This window comes from Oncorhynchus keta, chromosome 6, assembly GCF_023373465.1.
Source record: "Oncorhynchus keta strain PuntledgeMale-10-30-2019 chromosome 6, Oket_V2, whole genome shotgun sequence".
NCBI classification, from domain to species: Eukaryota; Metazoa; Chordata; class Actinopteri; order Salmoniformes; family Salmonidae; genus Oncorhynchus; species Oncorhynchus keta.
In genome coordinates, this window is record NC_068426.1 from 25039949 (window position 1) to 25066852 (window position 26904).

General features: G+C 44.0%; 1 protein-coding gene across 2 annotated transcripts in view; it reads left to right on the forward strand.

The window, feature by feature from the left end:
• Nucleotides 1–26904, forward strand: part of LOC118384863 (astrotactin-2) — a 529880-nt gene that overhangs the window by 140541 nt on the left and 362435 nt on the right. For both annotated transcript variants that reach the window (XM_052521172.1, XM_052521173.1), the window contains one exon: nt 5264–5416. In XM_052521172.1, the coding sequence (XP_052377132.1) occupies nt 5264–5416 (153 nt within the window). The remainder of the gene's footprint in view (nt 1–5263; nt 5417–26904) is intronic.

The following is a 26904-nucleotide window of genomic DNA, read 5'->3' on the forward strand; positions in this document are numbered from 1 at the left end:
ATCATGCAGCGCCTTGTGTCACAATCGTAGATTTTAGAGAAACAACAAATGTTGATACAAATAAGTGTCTTATATCAGCTGAAAGCTTACATTTTTGTTAATATAACTGCACTGTCCAAGTTACAGTAGCTATTACTGCGACAAATTGCCATGCTATTGTTTGAGGAGAGTTCCTAACAACAAAACACTTTTTACACCGCGATAAATTCACCTCTGAAGGTGAAATGTGTATTTACATTCTGAAATATTGCTCTGATCCAAAGGGTCATCCAAAGGGTCCCTGAGATACCATGGGGTGTCATTTTGTTAGATAAAATCATTTTTCACATCCTAAAAAGGTCCATATAGTATGCACTATCGATTTTGTATTTACACTCGTTCAATTTGCAAAAAAAGGAATCTGTGAAAATCTAACCCTGAATGTTGTTTCAACCGGTCAAATCACATTTGTATGTATTCTTCAGAGATCCTAGAACGCAACCAGACTTCACTATATCAATAGGGGTGTAGTATATGCTATAGGACACCATATTTGGTCAGAGAGCAATGCCTTCATGGCACGCCGATAACGCGGGCCGTCTTCACTTGAACGATTCTAACTTTGTCAAATAATTCACATTTCCACAAACTTCAAAGTGTTTGCTTTCAAATGGTACCAATAATATGCATATCCTTGCTTCAGGGCCTGAGCTACAGGCAGTTAGACTTGGTAAGTCATTTTAGGCGAAAATTGCAAAAAAGTGGGATATCCCTAAGAAGTTTTAACGCACGCTACAGCATATTTTAGACGATTCTGTGCTTCCAACTCTGTGGCAGCAGTTTGGGTAAGGCCCATTCCTGTTTCAGCATGACAATGCCCCCGTGCACAAAGCGAGGTACAAACAGAAATTATTTTTTGAGATCAATGTGGGATAATTTTTTTATTAGGTCATTTTTTTTATTTACTTTTTTGTTGTACATTTTAACCCCTTTTTTCTCCCGAATTTCAAGATATCCAATTGATAGTTACAGTCTTGTCCCATTGCTTTAACTCCCGTATGGACTCGGGAGAGGTGAAGGTCGAGAGCCATGCATCCTCTGAAACAACCCTGCCAAGCCTTACTGCTTCTTGACACACTGCTTGCTTATCCTGAAAGCCAGCCGCACCAATGTGTCGGAAACACCGTACAGCTGACGACCGAAGTCAGCATGCATGCGCCCAGGCAGCCACAAGGAGTCGCTAGAGCGTGTTGGGACACGGACATCCTGGCCGGCCAAACCCTCCCCTAACGACGATTGGCCAATTGTGCGCCACGGTCTCCCGCTCGAGGTCGGCTGTGACACAGCCTGGGATCGAACCCGGGTCTGTGGTGACAGTGCCTTAGACCTCTGCTCCACTCAGGAGGCCCAGTGTGGAAGAACATGACTGACCTGCACAGAGTCCTGACGTCAACTCCATCGAACACCTTTGGGATGAATTGGAACACCGACTGCGAGTCTAATTGCCCAACATCAGTGCCCGACCTCACTAATGCTCTTATGGCTGAATGAAGCAAGTCCCCGCAGCAATGTTCCAACATCTAGTGTAAAGCCTTCCTAGAAGAGTGGAGGCTGTTATAGCAGCAAAGGGGGGACCAACTCCATATTAATGCCCATGATTTTGGAATTAGATGTTGGACAAGCAGGTGTCCACATACCTTTGGTCCTGTAGTATGTCTCATACCTGCATCTCCAACCATTTTCTGCTATGAAGGAAATTGACTTCCAGTTTGGTAGTTCAACTTTTGAAATTACATAATTTTTTCTTGCTGGCAACCATTCCTAGCTTTGTGTTTTGTAATTATTAGAAACCTGTTTTGACTGTTGACTTGCTCAATTCAGAGCTTTGCTGTAATACCAAAAAAAGAAAAAAAAGAACCGCAACTATAAAAGGACAACATGCATCTTTCCCCTAAGTGATATCAATTAGAGTGTATTTGGATGATATCTTCATACAGAGACAAGCGAGACACGCAGAGGCTCAGCACACAGGCATGATTTAAAGCCAATCTCAACAAACATATTGGATTTAGAAGACAATATCAATAGCCAATAGCCAGTCACAGGGTGTGTGTGTGTGTGTGTGTGTGTGTGTGTGTGTGTGTGTGTGTGTGTGTGTGTGTGTGTGTGTGTGTGTGTGTGTGTGTGTGTGTGTGTGTGTGTGTGTGTGTGTGTGTGTGTGTGTGTGTGTGTGTGTGAGAGAGAGAAAGGCAGTTACACAGATAGGGGAAGAGAGAGAGCATGATAAAGTATATGGATAGCAGTTGCCGAACACACTAAAGAGACAAACGATTTGTTTGAAGAGATGCGCCACGGGGCCTCACAGGGCTTATTTGGGATAGCATCTCCGCCTCCCCGATAGAACAAAGTGAGCGCCAAGGAGCCATGCAATATGTATGGGCCCAGTTAACCTCCTTCCTTCACACATTCAGGCAGGCAGCCACTCCTCAGTCATGGCAGGTCAGGGCTTAAGTGGCTGCTGCCCACATGGCCCGCCCAGTCTGTTTGTTTTCTGAGCTTAGGCCTGTGGATTAGCCAAGTGAACCGTCGTAGGCCCAATGGGGAATTCTCAGTGCATTTACTGTCTTAGCGTAGCACTCTTGCTAGCTGGCTAGTGCTTCATATGCAGCGTCTCACTGTCATTAGATGAGCCGTCTCATTGAGTCCCAGGCTCATGGAACCCTCCGCTGGTGTTTCTGCATGCCACACTCATACATTATGTGTTCAAGTGGACGTGAAGGAGCCAAGAGTGAGCTGTTCGTTATGTGGTTATATCATTCCTTGTTCAAGATGTGGGCATTAGTAAAGGACATGGTGCATACTATAGTGTGTTTCACCACTGCTAAGTGGATTTTAAAGGGCAGAGGGCATACTTGAGTGTACTGTATGTATGGCCACTGTTTAAGATGTGGAGGTTACATAATGTAAAGCATTGGGTAGTAAAAAGCGTAAATGCATCCTCTGTGTATGTTTGCCCATTGTTAAAGAAACACAAATACACTCATCTAGTGTTAAGAATGTGATAGACAGTAGCATTAGTTTTGAGCTTTTAAATTCCAACTTTAATGCTGTCTGACTTTTATTATGCAACTTCTTATTTCAGCACTTTAGTTATTCCTCTCATTGGCATTCCATGAGTGTTCCCGGCAAATGTATGTTTGATAATAATTCATGATGTGAGCACACCTGAAAGACATACTGACAGACAGAAAGACAGAGCTGGGGAGGTTGAGAAATGACCCTGTCTGTGGAGTGCGCTTTACCGCTGTGAGCCGGGCCACATCTATCTCCGAACCCCCTCTGTCGCTCACTTTAGGCCGCTCCGCTCCTGCACACACTGCACTGCGAGTAAATAGCCCATGTCCAGATGTATCATCGCTCCTCCGAGAGACTCCCAGGTCTACATATCTCACTTTAATTGAACTTTTGATGCATTGCGGGCCATGGGGGAGCAGCACTCCGCTTGGTAATGGAGGCTCTAGATAAATGGTCGCTTCCCTCTGTGTTGTTTTGGGGATAGTTTTAGTTTTTTGTTGTTGTGCTGAAGAAACAATGGGAAGAATATTCTCTCTCATTTCTTGTCTCGGTGGCGCAAATGGGGCAGAACATGTTTCGATGGGTCATATGAGTCCCCCGAGGGTTTGGAGATTTTCTGCAGAGTAGAAGGAAACGTGCCTGGGCTGCACTGCAACTCCTCACAACATCTCATATTGGTTTTCAAAGGGGGCTATGCAAACAATGCCCATTACCTATTGTAAACTGGAGCGCTCTATTTTGGAAGATTAACTGGAAAGAAATGGGCCCATTTTTTCTTCTCATCTGTAGTCCTTTGTGCTTTGAGTCTATTAAAGCAGCCCGATTCAGCAGTGATACCCACTTTGAAATAGTGCAAAGCTTCTGGGGTATTTTCTTGTTCAGATGTGAATTGCACAACTGCTTCTTCATGCCAAACTTGACAACATTTCAAAAAGGTTATTTCTTCAGGGGTTGAAATGTAATTTAACTTCATCCAGTAAGCATAACACAATTCACTTAGTTTCTTATTCTAGGGGCATAGTGGGCATGAATGCAAATGTATCATCATCAGCATAACTTCCTGTTTCTTCTCCTCTTTCCTATTAGACATGTGCGGAATGTCATGAACCTATTTACCTTATAGCCTATGAGCATGGCACAATAATGCACATTCCTCAAGCTTCATGTTTAACCTATGGAATCACTTTTGCAATTATCACCTTCCTCTCTATCAACCAATGGGTGTACATCTTGGGATGTATTATATGTCCATTTTCCCATGTTCTCTCACTTGCTGTTTTTCAGCAACAGTTTTCAACAACCATCCACCTCCTCACCAGCTATATATAATAACCTTAAGGCCTGTCATGGGGGTGGGGTGGGGTGGGGGTGGGGGGGGGTTATGCCAGCAGTCCCGCATAGGGCTACCCGCCATCACATCACATGGCGCCGAGGATCTTCCCTCGGAGACAAGGCCATTCCCCAAACTATTTTATAAAACGCCATTTTGCATTCTGTCTTTGTTGTTTCTTCAGTTAAGCGTGCCGATTGAACTAGGAATGAAGTGTTCAACAGTGTGGGCAAGGGGCAGCCCATTGAAGGGGGATTCCTGTAGCGATGAAAGGTTGTTGAACTGAGGCAGTCAGAAAGGCAGAGCCCATCTTGTTTTCAGCAACCTGTTGTACTTATAGGAGGCGGAAATGTACTGAAGACAGTGCACCAAATAAGTACCAATGTATCTACTGTGACTAGGCTTTGTAATTTACAGTGCTTGACACAAAATGCATTTTGATTTAGACCGAGTCGAGCGTGAGTCAGCTGTTCAGTCTAAAATACTCTAAATGAATCGAACTTGGCAAACTTGTTTTGTCACCTTGTCTGTTCCAATCAATTGGGGTCCAAAAGTAAAATGGCCTTCCTGATATCAAACTGCCCAGATGTATAGCCCTCAAAGTCACAGTCAGTAATCAAAGTAGATTCAAGGTATTTCATCATATTTATTATATATGCATTCTAAATGCAGCTTTGATGCAAAGCAGTTGTTTTTTAATCTACAATATACAAGTATTTTCACAACCCGACTATCATTCAAATGTGTTTGTTTGCTTTACTCTTCCCTGTTTTCATTTACAACATACCAGTGCCTGTTTCTCATGCTTTGTAACCAACCCTCTCTAAGTGTGAAACCTTTTAACAGATCTCACATCTCGTTGTTTTATCCCTCCCACAGCCCTTGACCCCAAGCAGGAGACAGTGGATGCATTGATGCGGCGATTTAAGGAGAGTTTCCGTACTAACACCACCCCGGAGATCTCCCACTTTCAACACAACGTCACACACAACTCTTCTACAGGACGCAACAGAGGCCCAAGCCACACCAGAGGTAAGACTAAGGCTCATTAGTCACTGTTCTGACTTGCCTAGTTAAATAAAGGTTAAATAAATAAATAAAATATTCAGTATGAAAGCCTTTTATCAATGTACAGAGAGCACATTTCTTTCAAGGTTGACACCCACCATGTACACTATCATTCTAAAGTTTGGGGTCACTTAGAAATGTCCTTGTTTTTGAAAGAAAATAATGTTTTTTGTCCATTAAAATAACATTAAATTCATCAGAAATACAGTGTAGACATTGTTAATGTAAATTAGCTGGAAATTGAATATTTGTTATGGAATATCTGTAACGATCGTCTTCGGGAGAAAGAGAGGAGGACCAAAGCGCAGCGTGATAAGTGTTCATGATGTAATATTTAATGAAACGAACTGAACACTGAAATATAAAACAATAAAGTGAACGAACGAAACCCGAAACAGTACCGTGTGGACCAAACACTCACACGGAAAACAAACACCCACAACTCAAAAGTGAAACCATGCTACCTAAGTATGGTTCTCAAACAGGGACAACAATTGACAGCTGCCTCTGATCGAGAACCATACTAGGTCGAACTCAAAACCTAACATAGAAAAACAAACATAGACTGCCCACCCCAACTCACGCCCTGACCATACTAAAACAAAGACAAAAACAAAGGAACTAATATCTACATAGGCGTACAGAGGCCCACTATCAGCAACCATCACTCCTGTGTTCCAATGGCACATTGTGTTAGCTAATCCAAGTTGATCATTATAAAAGGCTAATTGATCATTAGAAACCCTTTTGCAATTATGTTAGCACAGCTGAAAACTGTTTCCTGATTAAAAAAGCAATAAAACTGGCCTTTAGACAATTGCATCAGCAATTGTGCGTTAAATTACAGGCTCAAAATGGACAGAAACACAAAGACCTTTCTTCTGACCACCTCAGCCTCCAGCAAGCGCTACAGCAAGCGCTACAGCAAGCGCTACAGCAAGCGCTACAGCAAGCGCTACAGCAAGCGCTACAGCAAGCGCTACAGAAAGTTTCAGAACTTCTTGTACAACGTACTGGAAAGACCACGAGGATGGGCATTCATCCACCATGCGTTCATCAAGGGACTCGCTGTTTGAAATGTCAGTCTATTCTTGTTCTCGTAAATGAAGGCTATTCCATGCGGGAAATTGTCAAGAAACTGAATATCTCGTGCAACTCCCTTCACAGAACAGCGCAAACTGTCACTAACCAGAATAGTAAGAGGAGTGTGAGACCCCGGTGCACAATTGAGCAAGAGGACAAGTACATTAGAGTGTCCAGTTTGAGAAACAAACACCTCACAAGTCTTCAAGTGGCAGCTTCATTAATAGTACCCACAAAACACCAGTCTCAACGTCAACAGTGAAGAGGTGACTCCGGGATGCTGGCCTTCTAGGCAGAGATCAAATATTTTTAGACTTTAGAACCGGAACCCCCATCAGAAGCCAGCTAACTAGCTACAAGCTCGTTGGAAGTTAGCCACTGCTAGCGGTCCTCACCGTTATCTCGGACATCAGCCAGCCTCAACCCGGTCAATTCCTGCCAGTCTGCACAGCGCGTTATCATCCCAGAGCATATCGGACTGCTTTTTCTCCACCACATCTCTGATTCATACCGCAAGCTCTGAACCATTATACCGGATCATCACAGCTAGCTCGCTGCTATCCGGGTGGCAACTCCTGGCTAAGTCTCTGTCCCGAAAGCAAGCACCAGTTACCCTGGAGTTAGCCTCGAGCTAGGCCCATCTCCCAGCTAGCCAAAAAGGTCCACCAGCCAATCCTTGGGCTACAATACCTCTTTTGCCAATTGGCCTAGCCTGGACCCTTTACTAGCGACACGGAGCCCCGCCGATCCATCATGACTAGTCTGCCGACGTAACTGTCCGAGGTGGTATATAATATATATAGAATGTACAAGAACATGCTGATGATAATTTGGCTTGTTATTCTAGTATGCTGTATCCCTTTACTTTCTGGAGGCTTGTGTGTGTGATGCAGCGTCTCACTACAATGTCTAGATTGTAGTCACATCCATGACCTCAGTCCTCATGACCATAAATTCAGACCTTGGCCATTTCCATGCACTCAAATCATATATGACAGTAAAAGACCCATCAATTTGACATTACCCACTACTGGAAGAGACTGAGTGGCCACTGTGGAAATGAGACACTAACCTTGGACAGCTTACCCCGTGCCCTTGACTACACACTTCATCACCCCCTCACGCCGCCTGCTCTATATGCTAAGTAATGTAGCGTATTACACAGAGCCTAGCTGTGAGATCCTGTAGAGCAGGCCCTAACAATTACCAATGTAACTAACAGGAAGGCTATGTCTTTGTGTTTGAAAAAAGTGTTTTTATATTTTCTGTTAAGCCACAAGTTAGAAGATTTTGTCATTGAAAGACCCTGAGCGAATAGCCCAGGAATTAGCTTTGTCAGTGCATGTCGGCTCTGTGAAATCAAATCCTTTCAGTGGTCCAACTTTCAAATTCTAAAGAGTCTCAGTGCAAGTCGCTGGCAGGAGATTTCCTCTCTGTGACTCGGAGAGAAAATAAACTATTTTCGAGACCTACAGTTGAAATAGTTTTTCTCAGCACAAAGCGGGATAACAAACATGCTAATTGGACTAGCGCTTTTACGTAAGGGAAACTCGAGGGAGGGAAAGGGAAAGGGAGTTTGACGGCTAGGCTCTGAGATTAGGCCACGCACGGAAATGAACGCGCAGTCAAATTATACACAAGATGGAGAAGGCAGGAACTGGGAATGCACGAGACTAGAGGGAGGCTATGACAGACTTTTCTATTTCATTTGGGCTGGCTTGAAACAGCGTTTTATGCCGTAAATTAGTTCCCTTTTCTGCCGTCTCTCCAGATTTCCACGAGCCCCACTGAACATTTGTTTTACATGGATGCCAGTTTTTAAACAGATTAAGTGTGAGTGCAGCTGTGAAGTTCTCTTTATTTCCCCCGTTGTTGTTGTTGCTGATTACTTTTGCATTGTAATGAGAGGCCATGGCGGAGACAGGCCCTTTGGCACGGTGGCACAGTGGCACGAGGCCCCATGCTGCGCAGGGGCGTCTCAGTGACACAAGACAGGCAAGGGGGAGAGAACACCATCTGTGTAGTTTATTAAGAGTCTTGCTGATGAGTGAAACTAATGATAGGGGCATACATTTCTTAGATTTAGGTTGTGGGGAGAAGTGAGTGGGAACGGTTCTAGTTGTGGGATCCATGTGTTCAAGTAGTTATGTTTCCATTCTTTGTGAGTACGCTTGTGTTTGAGAAAGAGAACGACGGTGTAGAGAGGGACTGAGTAGAGAAAGCGATAGAGACTGCTGTACCCCACTTCAGCACCAAAGACAGTGTCTCTGCTATTGTAGAATAGAGTCTGAATAGAGAGACACTATTAGAGATTATGAGGGAATCAAGTCTGAGTGAGAACAAGTTGGTCAAGTTTCTCCGGAGCAGGCGGTCTGTTGAAATGTCCTGTTTGGTTCAGTGAGACTCAACAAATAGAGCGCTGTCCTTGGTGCTGAAATGGAGAGAAGTGCTCTCTCTACTCTCTCACTACTCTCTCTCTCTCTTCTTCTTTATTCTATTATCTTTCTACATGTCAAACACACACAAACACACACACAAACTACATCAGCACGCAAGACACAAATCTCTCCCCTTCAAGTTCAGATTTTCATATTTCATTGTTGTCTCTATTTCACCATGCAGCTTTTGAGGGCTCCAAGATTGGCCTAGTTAACATTCTGCCCAAGCCACCATTCAAAGACTTTGAAGTCTTTTCACAATTAAGTTTAGCCTCAAATTGAGTTCCTGGTTTATGTATTCTGACCCCACTGTATGTGCGTACACCTTTGTGCACTGCGTTTCCCACTGTAATAATGTTTGATGTGCTACTTAGGAGCTATGGAACTGTTTTGATGTGTCAGAACTCATATTTGGCCCACTATGACAGCCTAACCTTGTTTCTATTATCCCACTTATCTGATATAAATTGATGCTTTGAAGTTCCAGATGAAAGTTTTCAGTATTGTGTCTGTCTCTACTCAGTAGATTCCCTAAATTAAGAAACAGGATGGGGACAGAAAATGTGTTGGCTGAATTAGCAAGGCCTGTTACTTACCCTGACCTGTGTGTGTGTGTGTGTGTGTGTGTGTGTGTGTGTGTGTGTGTGTGTGTGTGTGTGTGTGTGTGTGTGTGTGTGTGTGTGTGTGTGTGTGTGTGTGTGTGTGTGTGTGTGTGTGTGTGTGTGTGTGTGTGTGTGTGTGTGTCAGCCCCCTTCAATCTTCCCTCTAGATAGTACACCATGATTGCAGCCCTATAACAGGCCAGGTGATCTACAGCCAGAAAACAATGTGTGTGTGTGTGTGTGTGTATGCTTGTTTGCATGCATGTGTGCATCAGTGGCACTCAGTGCCGTTTATGATGAGGAAGGACAATATGATTATTAATGAGCATGGTCTTATTTCTATTACAGCATGTTGGATGACTGTCATTCATATTCCATTCAATAACTTTCCCTATACCCATCATGAGGTTGCTACAACCTAGCCTATGAATGAAAGTACAGTACAGGACCAGTGAATAGTTTGGACATACCTAGTCATTCAAGGGTTTATCTTTAGTTTTACTATTTTCTACATTGTAGAATAATAGTGAAGACATCAAAACTATGAAATAACACAAAGTGTAATTTTAGATGATTAATTTGCCTTGATGATAGCTTTGCACACTCTTTTGGCATTCACTCAACCAGCTTGAGGTAGTCACTTGGAATGAATTTAAATTAACGGGTGCCTTGTTAAAAGTTAATTTGTGGGATTGATTTCCTTCGCAATGCCTTTGAGCCAATCAGTTGTGTTGTGACAAGGTAGGGTGGAACACAGAAGATAGCCCTATTTGGTAAAAGACCAAGTCCATATTATGGCAAGAACAGCTCAAATAAGCAAAGAGAAACGAGAATCCATCATTACTTTAAGACATGAAGGTCAGTCAATCCGGAACATTTGAAGAACTTTGAAAGATTCTTCAAATGCAGTTGCAAAAACTGTCAAGTGCTATGATGAAACTGGCTCTCATGAGGACCGCCACAGGAAAGGAAGACCAAGAGTTACCTCTGCTGCAGAGGATAACTGCATTGGAGTTAACTGCACCTGTAAGGGGTGTGTACGGGAGGCGAAGTCAGGTGCAGGAGAGCAGAGTGTAATAAACAGGCGCACTTTAATTCTGGTCCAAAAATGACAGCACATAAGAACAATAACGTACCAAAAACACGGAACATAGCAAAAGTATAACTCCTGACAAAATCCACATAACAATAAACAATTGCACACAAAGACATGGTGGGGAACAGAGGACTAACAGTAATTATGCAATGAAAACCAGGTGTGTAATGGAACAAGACAAAACAAATGGATATATGAGAAATGGAGCGTCGATCGCCGAACGCCGAACGCCGCCCGAACAAGGAGAGGAGCCGACTTCGGTGGAAGTCGTGACAGCACCTCAGATGGCAGCCCAAATAAATGCTTCACAGATTTCAAGTAACAGACACATCTCAACATCAACTGTTCGGAGGTAGACTGTGTGAATCAGGCCTTCATGGTCGAATTGCTTTCAAAGAAACCACTACTAAAGGACACCAATAAGATGAAGAGACTTGTTTGGGCCAAGAAACACGAGTAATGGACATTAGACTGGTGGAAATCTGTTCGCGATTTTTGGTTCCAGCCGCTGTGCCTTTGAAGATGCAGAGTTTGGTTTGCTCTTAGTGGGACTATCATTTGTTTTTCAAGTGGACAATGACCCAACACACCTCCAGGCTGTGTAAGGGCTATTTGACCAAGAAGGAGATTGATGGAGTGCTGCATAAGTTGACCTGGCCTCCACAATCACCCGACCTCAACCCAATTGAGATGTAAAATTAGTAAAACATTTGAGATGACAGACAGTGACACATGGACAGACAGTGACACATTCAATACCGCCTTGCACACTCTTGCCTGCATCTAGCTTATCTAGGGGGTAATCGTCAGTCCAACAGTTGCGAACGAGAGTTTCTATTGGACAAATTCAGTTTTTTTTTATCCCTGGTTCATTTGCTTACGTTAAAGAAACATTTTTCAACAGAATACCACCCCGAATTAATCCCAGAATATAACCCTGATCATGTTTGAGCCTGGTGTTTGAGTAACTAAACTAGCCAGCTGCATTTGCTAGCTAAGTAAGAGAAACTGAAAGTGAAAAAAATCTCTCTCTCTTGCTTCTCCTTAATTTTTGAAGAAATTAATTTGTTGAGAGCTGTTCAACTATTGTCTTTCTCTCTTTTTGAATCAACTACTCGCCACATGTTATGCACAGCAGTGCTAGCTAGCTGTAGCTTATGCTTTCAGTACTATATTCAGTCTCTGATCCTTTGATTGGGTAAACAACATGTCAGTTCATGCTGCAAGAACTGGCATGTTGTTTAACTCTGGAAGTTGTCATAATTACTGTGTAAGTCTATGGAAGAGGGTGAGAACCAAGAGCATCCTAGGTTTTGTATTGAAGTCAATGTACCAAGAGGAGGACGGAAGCTAGCTTTCCTCCGGCTACACCATTGTGCTACCCTACAGAGTGCTGTTGAGGCGACTATAGACTTTCATTGCAAAACAGTGTGTTTTAGTTAATTATTTGGCGACAAGTGAATACATTTAGTAGTTTAACATACAAAGTCTAACTTTTTCAATGTTTTACCATTTACATTTTTATGAAATTCACTGAGGAGGATGGTTCTCCCCTTCCTCCTCTCAGGAGTCTCCACTGGTGTGCATACTCCTTCCAGGATATTACATCAATGGACTCATGCTTAACTGAAAGTCGAGCAACGTGTTTCTAACCATCAATGTAATTACTGCACAATCTGACACTGACCGTTTCTCCAGACCAGATGAACATGATTGCTACTCATCATATGTCATGCATCTCATATGTCAGCCTGACTGCGTAGCCCTACAACAGTTATTAATGTGCCATATATTCTGTCTCACTGGTTGATAATCTTACAGGAATAGGATTCAATTGACACCTCCTGGTCTTAGGTGTGAAACATCCATTTTAGATGGCCCTAACAACCCATGGTGTCCCCAGCCTCACTGTCAATCGTACAGGGTGGATGGAGGCAATCATAGGGGAGGTGCAACAATTACCCAAGATGGAGGAATGAAACCCTGTGTGGCTGGTGTTAATAACCCAAAGGAGCCATGGTGCTAAGGGTTCTGAATTTGAGCCCCCTTTTCAGCCAGTCATCAGTCATACCTTATGGGATCGCATTTGCCAAAGTACTCTTTCCCTGTCCCAGCCATTTGCCGATTACACCCGGAGCGCTGTGTGTGCCATTTATATGCTCATTAGTCTAAACGATCCATTAATCAAAATGGAATATGTGAATAAACATCCAGGGGAGATAGAGGTAGACAGTAAGGCCACTTGGGTGGGAGTGGTGACCATTCAAACCCCCACCTGTTCCAATATTTTACCCTGACCTGTGTCACAGATATATGAGGACATGAATTTGGGCTGTGGGTGCTTATATTGTGATGCTGTCAGCAATTTCTTCATGGCACTGCAATTTTAGAAGAGTCTTGTTTTGAAAGCCTTCAGGTTCCATAAACTCAGAGATGATTGGAATCTGTTTGTTTGTTGTACTGTAAAATGCAACTGTGCTGCCACCTGTTTGCCAGTTTCAAAACCGAATATCAAGTGGTTGGATATTTAATTGGATGCAGATTAGGGTAGAGAGAGATGGAGTGAGTGAGTGAGTGAGTGAGTGAGTGAGTGAGTGAGTGAGTGAGTGAGTGAGTGAGTGAGTGAGGTGAGTGAGTGAGTGAGTGAGTGAGTGAGTGAGTGAGTGAGTGAGTGAGTGAGTGAGTGAGAGAGAGAGAGAGAGAGAGGCCACAGGCAGCCATAAACAGAGACAGAAACAAAGAAGTGATTCACACGGATACACATCGACGTACCTTGGACCAGTATTGGACCGAATGTAGATTTGTCTTCCCTGAGCTCAATTCTGCATGCGTGAGGAGAGAGGGGCACCCGCCTGGGGGATCTAGGGCTGGTCAGGGATCAGTGGAGCCACTGAAGAGGTGCTTCTTCCTGATGTGCACTTGGCTAGAAGTGGGCTGCCTGGGGCACTATGGCATGGGCGTCTGGCACTCCCACTACTCTCCCACCCCGCTTGGACTTCATTCCAACTGATCAGCCCGCCATGATTTCCTGCCAAGGCCAGACTGCAAACAAAAGCCAGTTAGAATGAAGCATGGTGGAATATAATATAGCGCTGCTGCCCACACACATTTATTTAGCTGGAATACTGTATATAATAAAAACATCCTATTCATTCAATTTTCTAGACTAGGCCTATATTAACTTTTATCGCACGTCCAAATTAACATCATGACGTTTTCAATTCAACAAGCTTTGAGAATGTGTTATTGCAGGTAAATCACCTGGTTCACTGTTATCACAATGAAATATCAAGATCAAGCATAAGACTTCTTAGTAATCAACAATTCAGTCTTATTCACATCAGTCCTACCACACTAGAAAGCATGTTTATCAGCAAACTTCCCTCTGGAATCACCATTGTAGACTAGTTGAAGTACCCTTGGAGTCTATAACTAGCAGTGTGTTGTGTTTTTAATCTGGCCCCCGTTATAGCTTCTGAAAGGACATGTACTGTATATCTGTCTCCATAGTATTACCATCACTGTCTTGGATTGCAGGCTTTACTATTAGATAACACTATTGACTATGCCTAATATCGAGAGCTCGTGCTCCTCCAGAAACATTAGAAATCTCAATCTCAGAGGTCATTTCTGCTAGGATTTCTGTCAAACAGGCAGTTTGAAGCATCACACTTTAGCAACTTGCTCCATCACCATCTGTGATCAGGGATGTAGTGGAGGGGAAACACACATAAAAGGGGTTTATGCACCTTTTTGTGAAATAGTGTTTACTCACCTTTTTATTTAGTTCATTATCGTTTACCCACTTATTGCGTTCCCAGCGTTGATCAATGCTCAGAACGCTAATATTCTTGATCTGAGCTCTAATCGTACCTGCCTCTCTGAGAACGAGTGGAATCATGATTCAGATACGCTCATTATGTTCTCCTACTCACCCCAGATTTGCCTTGTTAGTTCTCATTCATTCACCACTCTGTCCAACAGCGAACTCCTCCCACGGCTACGGCCGAGACACCCCCCCACACACACAAAAAAAGGATCTGGGAGAATTAGTCTACAACTGGCAAATAGTCGCTGATATTTCAGTCAGGTGGCTAGCTAGCTTTACAGAGATTAGTGAGCCAGACAGTGATGAGCAGACAGTGATGAGCAGACAGTGTTGAGGCTGAGGCAGGCTGCGATGCAGGAGGCAGAGAAGACCGAGAGAGGGACAAAGCAAGCAGATGGAGAGGCCATCCAAGGACCGTAAAGCAGAACCAACACTTAAAAAAGATAATTAGTGCAATTAAACAATACAGTTCTTAAAGTTCTAATATCATATGGTTTATATCGCTGGTTGTTCATCTTATCTCGATCACCCACTGGAGTTTATAGTTTACCCCTCTTTTTTCACCCCTACATCACTGTCTGTCATATTTATTGACATGAGGATAGAGACAAGTACACAAACAGGTTTTAAAGAGGATTCTTTTTTTACTTTTTTTATTTAACCTTTTTTAACCAGGTAGGCCAGTTGAGAACAAGTTCTCATTTACAACTGCGACCTGGCCAAGATAAAGCAAAGCAGTGCGACACAAACAGCAACACAGAGTTACACATGGAATAAACACAATAGAAAAAAAGAAAGTCTATATACACCGTGTGCAAAGGGCGTGAGGAGATAGGCCATAGTAGCAAGTAATGGGTGTTGTTATCGTGACCAGTGAGCTGAGATAAGGCGGAGCTTTACCTAGCATAGACTTATAGATGACCTGGAGCGAGTGGGTCTGGCGACGAATATGTAGCGAGGGCCAGCCGATTAGAGTATACAGGTCGCAGTGGTGGGTGGTATATGGGGCTTTGGTGACAAAACGGATGGCACTGTGATAGACTGCATCCGGTTTGCTGAGTAGATTGTTGAAGGCTATTTTGAAAATTACATCGCCGAAGTCAAGGATCGGTAGGATAGTCAGTTTTACTAGAGTATGTTTGGCGGCATGAGTGAAGGAGGCTTTGTTGTGAAATTTGTTTGGAGGTTGGTTAACACAGTGTCCAAAGAAGGGCCAGATGTATACAGAATGGTGTTTTCTGCATAGAGGTGGATCTGCAGCAAGAGCGACATCATTGATATATACAGAGAAAAGAGTCGGCCCGAGAATTGAACCTTGTGGCACCCCCATAGAGAATGCCAGAGGTCCGGACAACAGGCCCTCCGATTTGACACACTAAACTCTCTGAGAAGTAGTTGGTGAACCAGGCGAGGCAGTCATTTGGGGACAACAAGGCTGTTGAGTCTGCTGATAAAAATACTGTGATTGACTGACTCGAAAGCCTTGGCCAGGTCGATGAAGACGGCTGCACAGTACAATCTTTTATCGATGGCGTTATGGTATAATTTAGTACCTTGAGCGTGGTGCACCCGTGACCAGCTCGGAAACAGGATTGCACAGCCGGAGAAGGTACGGTGGGATTCGAAATGGTTAGTGATCTCTTTATTTTCTTGGCTTTCGAAGACTTTAGAAAGGCAGAGCAGGATGGATATAGGTCTATAACAGTTTGGGTCTAGAGTGTCACCCCCTTTGAAGAGGGGTATGACTGCGGCAGCTTTCCAATCTTTAGGGATCTGGTATGATACGAAAGAGAGGTTGAACAGACTGGTAATAGGGGTTGCAACAATGGCGGCGGATAATTTTAGAAAGAGAGGGTCCAGATTGACTTGCGCAGCTGATTGTTACGGGTCTAGGTTTTGCAGCTCCTTCAGAACATCTGCTATCTGGATTTGAGTGAAGGAGAAGCTGGAGAGGCTTGGGAAAGTAGCTGTGGGGGGAGCTGTTGTGGGGTAGCCAGGAGAAAAGCATGGCCAGCCGTAGAGAAATGGTTATTCAAATTATCAATTATCGTGGATTTATCGGTGGTGACAGTGTTACCAAGCCTCAGTGCAGTGGGCTACTGGGAGGAGGTGCTCTTGTTCTCCATGGACCTTACAATGTCCCAAAAATGTTTGGAGTTAAAGCTACAGGATGCAAATTTTTGTTTGAAAAAGCTAGCCTTTGCTTTCCTGACTTCCCTGAACAGTTGCATATCGCGGGGACTATTCGATGCTATTGCAGTCTGCCACAGGATGTTTTTGCGCTGGTCGAGGGCAGTCAGGTCTGGAGTGAACCAAGGGCTAAATCTGTTCGTAGTTCTACATTTTTTGAATGGGGCATGCTTATTTATGATGGTGAGGAAATTACTTTCCTGACGGGATGAGGTCAATATCCTTCCAGGATACCCGGGCCAGGTCGATTAGAATGGCCTGCTCGCAGAAGTGTTTTAGGGAGCATTTGACAGTGATGAGGGGTGGTTGTTTGACCGCGTACCCATAGCGGATGCAGGCAATGAGGCGGTGATCTCTGAGATCCGGATTGAAAACAGCAGAGGTGTATTTGGAGGGCAAGTTCGTCAGGATAATATCAATGAGGGTGCCCATGTTTACGGATTTTGGGTTGTACCTGGTGGGATCCTTGATAATTTGTGTGAGGGCGTCTAGCTTAAATTGTAGGACTGCCGGGGTGTTAAGCATATCCCAGTTTAGGTCACCTAACAGAACGAACTCTGAAGATAGATAGGGGGCAATCAATTCACATATGGTGTCCAGGGCACAGCTGGGAGCTGAGGCGGGTCTATAACAGGTGGAAACAGTGAGAGATTTATTTCTGGAGAGACTAATTTTTAATATTAGAAGCTCAAACTGTTTGGCAAAAGACTTGGAAAGTATGACAGAACTTTGCAAGCTATATCTGCAATAGATTGCAACTCCTCCCCCTTTGGCAGTTCTATCTTGACGGAAAATGTTGTAGTTGGGGATGGAAACCTCAGGATTTTTGGTGGTCTTCCGAAGCCAGGATTCAGACACGGCAAGGACATCAGGGTTGGCGTAGTGTGCTAAAGCAGTGAGCAAAACAATCTTTTCTCTTAGTCTTCATGTTTTTACATCCATTCAGAATAATAGTTCCTCAATATATTTTTAAAATCTTTCCAGCTCTCTCCCTTTCGACCACTTAGCGTGAAAGGGAAAAATGGCATGCTCTGATCCAGTGGAAACATAAAATTGGCCTACCTGATTACTTTTTATCAGTGCTTGACTTGAAATAGGTTCCGGTACTCATTTTGGATGCTGGTATTGTTTATATTTAGGTGCAGGAGCTCCACAATACTTTTGAACTAATATTCTATAAGAGGAACAGGAGCTTTTGGCATTCCACATGCAACTTCAGCGAAAGCCAGTAGGAGCAGGAGAAGGATGGTCGGGGCAGGTTACGATTTTTTCTTCTTCTGTTCTTCTGGCTATCAAGATCTCTGGCTCCTGGACAGTCTGTGGTGCAGCGTGGCGTTGGTAGATGGAGCGAGACATGATGTCACAGATGTAATCAATTGTATTCAGGTCTGGGGAACGGGCGGGCCCAGTCCATAGCATCAATGCCTTCCTCTTGCAGGAACTGCTGACACACTCCAGCCACATGAGGTCTAGCATTGTCTTGCATTAGGAGGAACCCAGGGCCAACCGCACCAGCATATGGTCTCACAAGGGGTCTGATGATCTCATCTCGGTACCTAATGGCAGTCAGGCTACGTCTGGCGAGCACATGGAGGGCTGTGCGGCCCCCCAAAGAAATGCCACCCCACACCATGACTGACCCACCGCCAAACCGTGCTGGAGGATGTTGCCTGCAGCAGAACTTTCTCCACGGCGTCTCCAGACTCTGTCACGTCTGTCACATGTGCTCAGTGTGAACCTGTTTTCATCTGGCGAATTTGCCAATCTTGGTGTTCTCTGGCAAATGCCAAACGTCCTGTGTTGGGCTGTAACCACAACCCGCACCTGTGGACCTCATACCACCCTCATGGAGTCTGTTTCTGACCGTTAGAGCAGACACATGCACATTTGTGGCCTGCTGGAGGTCATTTTGCAGGGCTCTGGCAGTGCTGCTCCTGCTCCTCCTTGCACAAAGGCGGAGGTAGCGGTCCTGCTGCTGGGTTGTTGCCCTCCTATGGCCTCCTTCACGTCTCCTGATGTACTGGCCTGTCTCCTGGTAGCGCCTCCATGCTCTGGACACTACGCTGACAGACATAGCAAACCTTCTTGCCACAGTTCGCATTGATGTACAACCCACTTGTGTGAAAGCACCGCCATCATTCAAAAGTGACCAAAACATCAGCCAGGAAGCATAGGAACTGAGAAGTGGTCTGTGGTCACCACCTGCAGAACCAGTCCTTTATTGGGGGTGTCTTGCTAATTGCCTATAATTTCCACCTGTTGTCTATTCCATTTGCACAACAGCATGTGAAATTTATTGTCAATCAGTGTTGCTTCCTAAGTGGACAGTTTGATTTCACAGAAGTGTGATTGACTTGGAGTTACATTGTGTTGTTTAAGTGTTGCCTTTATTTTTTTGAGCAGTGTATTTAAGATAGTAATTGGTTGACCATACAGTGACCCAGTTATCAAAATAAATCTCCCCTCCGGATCAGATATGTTTTTGTCAATTATGAATGGAACATTCTTATGGATAAGTATGGCTGTACTGTTTGATTTGAAAGATGAGAAATACACCTGTCCCACCCAAGCTCTGCGGAGTTTGGCATGTTCGGCATAACAGAGGTGTGTCTCTTGTAATAGCGCGTTGTCTGCTTTTTCCTTTTTTAGAGCACATAGAATCTTTTTCCATTTTGTTGCATGACCTAGACCATGGCAGTTCCATGTCAAAAGATTTAAGGTACTAGTCAACGAACAGTAATCGAACTTTAGTGCAAGTCAGCTCTGGGTAAAAGTGAATAATAGTTACAGCTGCGTTCACATAAAAGGAAACTAAATCGTGTACATAAAATAACAATCTCTGAACACCCCAGCCGAGTTCCCAAACAACTTGACACATCCCGTTGGATCTTTTACCCCCCTCTCAGTCTCAATTCTTCTCAAAACTGAAAAAAAAAAAAAAAACAACGGGAATAGTTAGCCACGCACAACGTCTCCCCCTCCCCACCAAAGAAATGCCTCATCCTCTCCGCCCGCATTGAGTAAATGACAACGTAGCCCCCGTCCAGACCACATTAAAAGAGAGGGAGAAAATAAAATCAATAGCCCAGCCTACATATACCTCCCCCAAGGGACATAGGGACCCACAAGTAATAATAGCAACAACAAAAAAAGAGAGGAAAAAAAAGGGGGGAAATAAAAGTAGGGTGAAACGTTAGTAGGCCTAGGTTAGGCTATAGAGCCTATCCCTCTCTGCTAAAGGAAAATAAATATAGATTGGACGGCTATAATAACATTTAACGGGGAGGGTGGGTCTTTGGATATCGGCTATATGTTGTCTTACCTCCTTTAGTAATCAGTTAGTCAGTTTCTCATTGACCAGGATTGTCTTTCAAAAAACATTTAGCCTCTTCGGGAGTTTTGAAGTGTCGCAGGGCTCCTTGGTGAAGAATCCTGAGCTCGTTTGGGTATTTGAATCCCCTGAAGATGCCGCGGTCAATGGAGTATTTCTTCACCTCGTCAAACTCTCGGCGCTTTCGGCGTATTCCAGCTGACAGGTCCTGGTGTAAAGTGAGTTTGGCGTTTGCCACTGTGATGGTGTTGATTTTCGCCACCTGTAGGACTCGTTCCTTGTCGGTGAATCCCAGGAAACGTATGGTGATTGGGCGCGGTGGTTGTCTGGCTGCTGGTGGGGGCCTCAGTGCTTGGTGAGCTCTCTCTCTCTCTCTCTCTCTCTCTCTCTCTCTCTCTCTCTCTCTCTCTCTCTCTCTCTCTCTCTCTCTCTCTCTCTCTCTCTCTCTCTCTCTCTCTCTCTCTCTCTCTCTCGAGTTCTATGGACCTGTCGGTGGACAGGTGGAGCCACTCGTGAAGTTTGTCTTGCAGGTAGCGGATCAGTGGCATGTTTCCCTCTTCTTTTTCGCCCAGATTTAATAGAACACAATTATTCCTTCGCCCCCTGTTTTCCCGGTCCTCTGTTTTCTCTTCCAGATGCTCGATTTTATTTTTAGCATATGCTATTGTTTCCATGGCATCTGTCAATAAGTTTCCCATGGATAGGATTCGCCCGTCTGCCTCGTCCAGGCGCCCCGCGTTTATGGTTATCTTGTTGTTGATGTCAGGCAAAGCGTTTTCCAGGATTGTCACCTTGCCCCCTATCGCACTGACCTGAGAGTTAATGGCATCTAACTTAATGTTGAGTTCTGTACGTTGGGATCTCAACTCAGAAAGGATGTCTTCGACAGAGTGCGAGGTTGGCATTCGTTGGGCCTCGGGGAGGAACGGGTCTTCTTGCTCCTGGCTAATGGCGCTAGCTTTTTCTGAAGCTAGCTTCTAATTGGAGGCTTTTTCCGTCGCTAATGCTCGAGTCCGGGTAAACATGTCACCTGTAGTGTCGCCTTTTATAGCCACCATGACTTCTTTTTACTAAAGCTAAAGGAGTTTAAACTTGAAGTGGAGGTAAGATTAGGAATTGGAAACTCCTTGTGCAGAGCTCTTAGTTCATGCGGCCATCTCGTTCAATCCCCCACATGGGACATTTTCAAAACAAGAAGTAGCTTTTTAGGGGCAGTCGCTCAGCCACAGCTTGAATGCAGCCTGAATTTGATTACCATTGGCAGAGCAGGATAAGACCAGCAATCATGCACTTACTGTACACACACACAGGCATATGCGCATACACACACACACACACACACACACACACACACACACACACACACACACACACACACACACACACACACACACACACACACACACACACACACGTTGAGTGTGTTAGCCGTACTCATCCGCTTGTCATGCCATGTTGTATTTACTGCATCTCCCTGGTGCTTTCACTGCTGAAGTACGGAGAAGGCGTTTGTTTACCCACATCTCTGTATAATTACAGCCTGTGTTATTTTGGGTAAACCACACTTAACCTTTCAGGTTTAAACAGATGCAGATGCGGTCACGGGTAGGGGCAGCAATAGATAATGTATGCTGTCCCTCACAGACACGCACACACAGTCATATAGATACATAATACCACACGTCTTTGCACATACTGACTCATTCATTCCCATGTTCACTCTATCTCATCCCTACAAACAAAGGCAACAAAATTGGCCTTGGCAAATAGTCACGGTCTTGTTAGTTGTGTTCTCAGTAATTCCCTTCCCTGCTTTCATACAAACATATGAAGAGCACACATACATACAGTTGCATGAATACCTCTCTCTCTCTCTCTCTCTCTCTCTCTCTCTCTCTCTCTCTCTCTCTCTCTCTCTCTCTCTCTCTCTCTCTCTCTCTCTCTCTCTCTCTCTCTCTCTCTCTCTCTCTCTCTCTCATACACACCATCACTCACACTAGTCCACCAGAGCTGAAGTCCATTAGGTGTGGTACTGTGTTGATGTGATGGCGTGCGTGGCAGAAGCAGAGGGTGATCTGTGCTCCCCGACAGAAAAATGATTAGCTTTTATAGTGCAGAATGAACTCATCGCTGCCTCGCCTCCCAGTGTCTGCACCACCTTAATCACTCCCATCACAGGGCAGATTGAAAAGCAGCTCCCGCTTTCTTTCCTCATGTAACCTTTCCCCCCACCCTATCCTCCCTATCCTCTCTCACTATAGCCCTTCTCTCTCTCTCTCTCTCTCTCTCTCTCTCTCTCTCTCTCTCTCTCTCTCTCTCTCTCTCTCTCTCTCTCTCTCTCTCTCTCTCTCTCTCTCTCTCTCTCTCTCTCTCTCTCTCTCTCTCTCTCTCTCTCTCTCACTGTATCATCCCTCTCTCTCTTCCTCACCTCCCTTTCTTTTTAACCTCTGTCCCTCACTTTCTCCCTCTCCAACCACTGTCACTCTTGGTCTCCCTCTCTCTTCCTCACTCCCTCTCATTACATCCTCAATTCCTCTCACTATGTCCTCCAACACTCTCTCCGCTTGTCTCTCTCTCTCTCTCTCTCTCTCTGTGTTTCATACCTCATATTCCTCCATCATGCCTTGTCACTTGCTGCAGACGCGATCCATCTGGGACTTTGTCAATGCAGTATGAATGACTCTTCTGCTGCGAGTAACAATGCATTATTGGAACTACTACGTCCACGTTGAGCTCAGTGTTGGTGCAAGTCAATGTGACGTGCAAAGAGACAGAAGCTTTCACTATAGTAATTGACATTAAACTTAAAGAGAATACTAAGTTTATTTATTTGGTAAAGGTGTTGATTGAACCATTTCAAAATTCAGGGAGAATTTGAATTGGTACATGTTTTATTTTGAACTGCATATTTTAGTTATGAAGGGTGTGAATCTACTGCACACACACACACACACACACACACACACACACACACACACACACACACTGTTTAGGAGAGATGGAGAGGGGTTGAAGGTGTGACACAACTCAGATAGGCAGGCAGCCGGACTAATGGAAAACTTTACCGTCTTCGCTCTATAGTTTAGCTTCAGCCTCCAGAGTCAATGCTTTTTATGGAAGTGTGTTAGACACCAGTAGTGCCCTTGACATGGAAGCGAGAGCAGGCATAATGACGACAGGATAGGGAGGTGATGCATTTCACAGGGAGGGAGGGAGTGTGGGTATGTGTGTGTGAGAGAGAGAGAGAGCGAGAGAGAGGGGGAGAGAGAGACATGGGGAGTGAGGGGGAGGATAGACAGAGTTGACACATTTCAATAAGAGGTCCGAAAAACCTCTGTTCTTTGTCACAACCATGTCCTGTCTGTCTGGTACAACACCTACAATAGAAATAAATGCACTGAGCGTGTGTGTGTGTGTGTGTGTGTGTGTGTGTGTGTGTGTGTGTGTGTGTGTGTGTGTGTGTGTGTGTGTGTGTGTGTGTGTGTGTGTGTGTGTGTGTGTGTGTGTGTGTGTGTGTGTGTGTGTGTGTGTGTGTGTGTGCGTGTGTGTTTTTCCTGACAGGCTTGTTCGGTGGCCTCTGTTTTACCACCTCATTTGTAACACGGGACTGCAGCCTTTAAACTTTTGATGCACATGTTCGCCTACTGACTTGTTTTACTCGCTCTTGGAAGTCGCTCCACTTGCCCGTATATCTGCATGAATATCTCAGCATGTTAATGGAGTGATATTTCTCCCTCCTTCCATCTATTTTTCTTTCTTGTCTCCTCTCTCCACTTTCACCGTTTGATCCGTGCTGTTTCGGCGGTCGTCTCTTGAGCTCAATTTGCAAATCAAACTTGAACACGACCCCAGTGTGTGTGTGTGTGTGTGTGAGGGAGATGGTATGTGTGTGCGTGTGTGTGGTCTGTACATGCGTTCCTGGGTGCGTGTGTATGTGTGTGCGTGCATGTGTGTCTGAACACCTCTCCTCAGTACTCCCGTGCCACCATGACATTAAAGACCTGATGAATGCGTGGAGATTGAAAAACAAAATGCATAATGAAGGGATTTATAGCCGCTACAGGATAAAGCCACCTAGAAATAGTGCCATTTAAACTAAGTCAACTAAACCACCCTCGAGAGCAAAAACTGTGACGAGATGAGAATCCTCCAACACCTGTTTTAAAGGCACATTCTAAACGTGTGATTTGCCAGAAGTCTAACGTGATCTCGGTTCAGTTATAAACCTACCCCAGAGATAATTCACCGTCATTACATCCCACACCTCAGAGAGTTACATCAGATAACGGTGGGCTACTTCTTTAATATAGTCACACTATTGCTTTTTTCCAGTACTAAAGGCTTATACATCCTCATCGTCTTCAAATACCGAAAGGACATGGCTTGTATGTGTCTGTGTTCTTTCGGCAGCAGGGGCAGAGTTATCTTACATCTATTACATCTACAATATTATTATTATTTATGTTTTTATTGCAGTGTCAGACACGATTTAGCGGCAGTGGTGCACCACTGCTAAATGCATAGGGGAAACACTGGTCTCCATCTTAGTTTCCTCTTGAGCTTTATGGATGTTTGGCTTGTTTGATCCTAGGGATCATGGTGATTCAGTCTCTTAATCGTTCTATTTTGTAAAAAAAATTAAATTAAAATAAATTTCACTTCTCCGCCAATGGAGGGACTCCCCATTGGGCACAGACGCCAATTCAACATCTATTCCACATTGGTTCAATGTCATGGAAACAACATTGTTCCAACCATTTTGTGCCCAGTGGGTCCCAACAGAAGCCAGTCAATGGCCCTTTGAGAGCTTTCCAAATAATTTGGCCTCTGATTGTGTTTTGTCTGCTGTGAACTAAACCTCAGAAATACTTTAGATTGTCCTGGAGGGCTATTGGAGTACCTAGAGTAGGGATGACAAACATTGGTCCTTCTGTAGCTCAGTTGGTAGAGCATGGCGCTTGTAACGCCAGGGTAGTGGGTTCGATTCCCGGGACCACCCATACGTAGAATGTATGCACACATGACTGTAAGTCGCTTTGGATAAAAGCGTCTGCTAAATGGCATATATTTGATGGGGGTAGGGGCGCAATTGTATTAGTCATTTCATGCAATTCTACACATTTGCCATAGGGTGGAGAGAAATGTTTACAATTTTAACATGATATCTGAGTGATACTGACTAGCAAAATCGAAATGGCTTGCAACAGTAAGTGGAGAGATAGACTGAGGTGTATCCGAGGGCCTTCAAAATGGGCCTCCACTCCTAAAGACAAGAGAAACAGGTGAATGAGCTAGCATTTCAGGATGCCTTGACAGTACTAGGACATGCATAAGGCCCCTGAGACATGTGATATATAGGATAATGGATAATGGCTCTATGACATTTCCCATTCCATCAGAGGTAACAACTTATAGGTCTGGCCTCAGCTACCATTTCCATTCCCTGGATACTCACAATGAAACAATTAAAGCCCTCATCAATCCTCCCCCTAATTGTACGTGACAGAAATCGAAATGCAGGCGGCAGACGGTGCTTAAGGAAAAAGAAGGTATTGGTCTCTAACTGAATTAAGCAGCTCAGGGTGATGAATTTCCACTCACATTATGTAACTAAGGCCAGAAAAAAAGCATGGCATTTGAGTTCTTCAGGAACACCCCTGTTAAATGTTCCACCAACATTTACTGTTTGAATATTCTATTATCTCTTTCGCCCACTGCTGTAGGCTATTTGTTTTTCTCAACTATTTAGAGAAAGGGAGCACAATTCTGTATTGGTGTAATAACGGAAAAGATAAAACATCACACTGACATAAGTTACCTATTTCTGTTGTCAGATGTCACAGTTGGACAGACACGTAGGAAATTGTGTTTCTCCTGATCTGAAATACGCCCTACTGTTCCTCGAAAGCATGGCTGGTTTTATTGCCAATGATGGAGAGGTATTTTATCACTAAGTCTCACCCAAACCTTTTTTTCTTGGCAAACGTCAAGCAAAGGTAGATTAAATACCTTATTTTATTGACTTCATGAATATTACAAGCCATAACTCGTGAAGGACTGTCTGCCTCATAAAGATTTGACTTGTAGTTAAAAGTTTTTTCGGGAAAAGTTTGAGTCATTATTTTGCTTTGTTGCCTACAAACTGGTTTATTTGGGAAAGGACTCAATGTGCTGTAAAATTGGGTATAAATGTATGCATCATGTTAGAATACGGTGTGTTAAACATGAACACTGTGGGATGGAGAGAACGGGAAACAAATGTTCAGAGAATGAGGGAACATGCCTATGGTTTAGGCAGACTCAAATTTCTACCTAAAGGTTTCTTTCCTATCCTGTAGTGGAGCAGATGTAGTTTTGAGGAGCTCAAAAACATTCACCAATAGCCTACTGACAAGATCGATGTTTTCTATATTTCCTATTTCATCAACATGCAAATTGTTGGTTCCATGTTTCATGAGCTGAGGAGTATTTCTGTACTAAAGCCCTTTTGTGGTGTGAAACTCATTCTGATTTGCTGGCTGCCTAGTGGCTGGGCCTATGCCCTGTCAGGCCCACTCAATGCTGCACCCCTGCCCAGTCATGTGAAATCCATAGACCTAATTCATTTATTTAAATTGACTGATTACCTTATGTGAACTGTAAATCAGTCAAATCTTTGAATTTTTTTCTTGTTGCTTTTATATTTTTGTTCAGGTTTTTATGGGTATTATGACACGTCCACTTTGGGGTTATATTGAGACTGTTCTGAGGGCAAAGGGGGGGGTGCAACTCAATATTAGGAAGATGTTCTTAATGTTTGGTATACTTTGTGTATATTGTTTCTCTTTGTTATGGTGAAGGTCTGGTCTCTTATCGTCCTAAGGTTTCCTGCTGCATTCTGATT